At 56.6% G+C, this 1810-nt stretch overlaps 1 protein-coding gene across 1 annotated transcript; it reads right to left on the bottom strand.

Annotated features, from left to right (window-relative positions):
* Nucleotides 1-271: 271 nt before the first annotated feature.
* Nucleotides 272-990, bottom strand: VDAG_06785 (ferredoxin-dependent glutamate synthase; the record flags this gene model as incomplete). The annotated part of the gene is made up of 4 exons (XM_009659489.1): nucleotides 272-452; nucleotides 502-696; nucleotides 755-808; nucleotides 866-990. The coding sequence occupies 4 exons, from the start codon at nucleotides 988-990 to the stop codon at nucleotides 272-274; spliced, it is 555 nt and encodes a 184-aa protein (XP_009657784.1).
* Nucleotides 991-1810: the final 820 nt, after the last annotated feature.

Here is a 1810-nt window from a genome sequence, read left to right on the forward strand (position 1 = left end):
GAAGCGGCTGGGCACGATCCCACGAGGGGACGTGTTGGTGGAGAAACGAGAGTGCACCAGGGCAAAGTGACCCTCGTAGTCGGCGTTGACCAGGTCGTGGTAGTACTGGTAGACCTGGACGGGTGCCAGCTGACCCTTGTAGACAATGTTTCTTTGTTCGACAGGGAGCAGAGGTAGAACCAGTTGTGCAGGCCGATGGTATGGGTGGCACGCTTCCTCAGAATAAAGAGCTGGATCTCGAAGTGGCGGTCGTCAAACTTTTCGGGATCGGTCATTTCGGGCTCGACGCCAGTGCCGTAGGCAGAGGCAAGGACGACAAAGGGCTGGAGGATGATAGGCTCGCGGGACCTGGCAGCGGGACCGAGTAGGGTCGAGTCCACGGGAGGCCTTCGCCATCCCAGGACTCGCAGACCCAACGATTCGGCAATGTCTTCCAACTGCCTCTTGGACTCCTGAAGAGTCTCCTCGTCGGGCTTAAAGAACAGGTTTCCCACGGCGTACTGGCCCAGAGGAGGCAGCTTAATGTTCTCCTCGCGCTCAAAGTTCTTGATGAAGAACTTGTGAGGGATGGACGTCATGACGCCAGCGCCATCACCGTCTCGCACATCAGAACCCACAGCACCTCTGTGGGTCATGTTGCAGAGCAGGTTGCGCGCATCGCTGACAATCTTGTGGCTAGGCTTGCCCTTGATGTGGCTTGAGAGCGGTTAGTGAAGATTCAGGCACAGGCGGGATGCGAAGACAAGGGACGTACCAAGCAAAGCCTACACCGCAAGCATCTTTCTCAAGGTCTGGGTCATACAGACCTCTGTTGAACAAGGGTTAGCGACGGCGCCGAGTGGCGGGGACGGCAGACGCGACATACTGCTTCACCGGCAGAGCACCTGCCCAGGAGGTGTTGCCCTCCTCCTGGTACTCATAGGGAGTGTATTGCTCTTTTTCAGCGTCGAAAGAAGTTTGTTGGTCGTTGAAATCCTCAGGCAGGCCCATGCTAGGCGACAACCGTCGGCTCGTTATGGGAGTGGGATTCGGAATGAGAGAGCGTAGGAGGTATGGGATCGTCGAGAGGAGCAGAGCGAGCTGCACGTGCGGCGGATCTAGTAGACAGAATAATGCCGCGGTCAGTAGGAGGTCTCGTGGGTCAAGGTGCAATGCAATGTGTGAAATTGTGTATGAAAACCAGTGAAGACAAGATGAGATCCAGGCGAGACGAGGCGGAAGTGTTGGCTTTTCGTTTGTCGGCGGCGGGGTACGTTACGGGCCGGAAACGGACGAGGCAAGCCATTTAAGACTTTATGATGAGAGAGACACGGCCGTCCCTCTCCTCATTTGAGTTTGAAGTGGCTGACGACGTTCCGGCAGGCGGGTCAAGAACAAGAAGATGGCCATGGAGAAAGTCTTGAGAAGCTTGCATCTTGTATGGGGGCATGTGTGCGACAAGCACGCTTGCATTGGCAAGCGACCAGATTGTTTTCATGCCCGCATCACCACGAGTGCTTGCTCGGCAACGCATGATCAATGCCCGATGCCCACAGCTCACATTTCGACTCAAATCTTGTCTCATCGGGAGCAGATTCACAGCGATAATGAAACCGTAGCATGCAAATGCGGTGCGGCGCGCAGCAGAATGTTGTACTGTAGTGCGTTGGCTGCTATAGTGTCTAGCAGCCAGGCGTAGCGCCAAGTGGAGCGAGGGTGGGAGCAGCGCGCCAATGGCTGCACGCGGAATGACAAGCAGATGCAGCATGGATAGGCGAACAGGCCATCGTCGCCCGCCCCAGCCAGCAGCATCCACGCCTCCACACCGTGG

The sequence above is a fragment of the Verticillium dahliae genome, genomic scaffold, assembly GCF_000150675.1.
Source record: "Verticillium dahliae VdLs.17 supercont1.14 genomic scaffold, whole genome shotgun sequence".
Taxonomy (NCBI): domain Eukaryota; kingdom Fungi; phylum Ascomycota; class Sordariomycetes; order Glomerellales; family Plectosphaerellaceae; genus Verticillium; species Verticillium dahliae.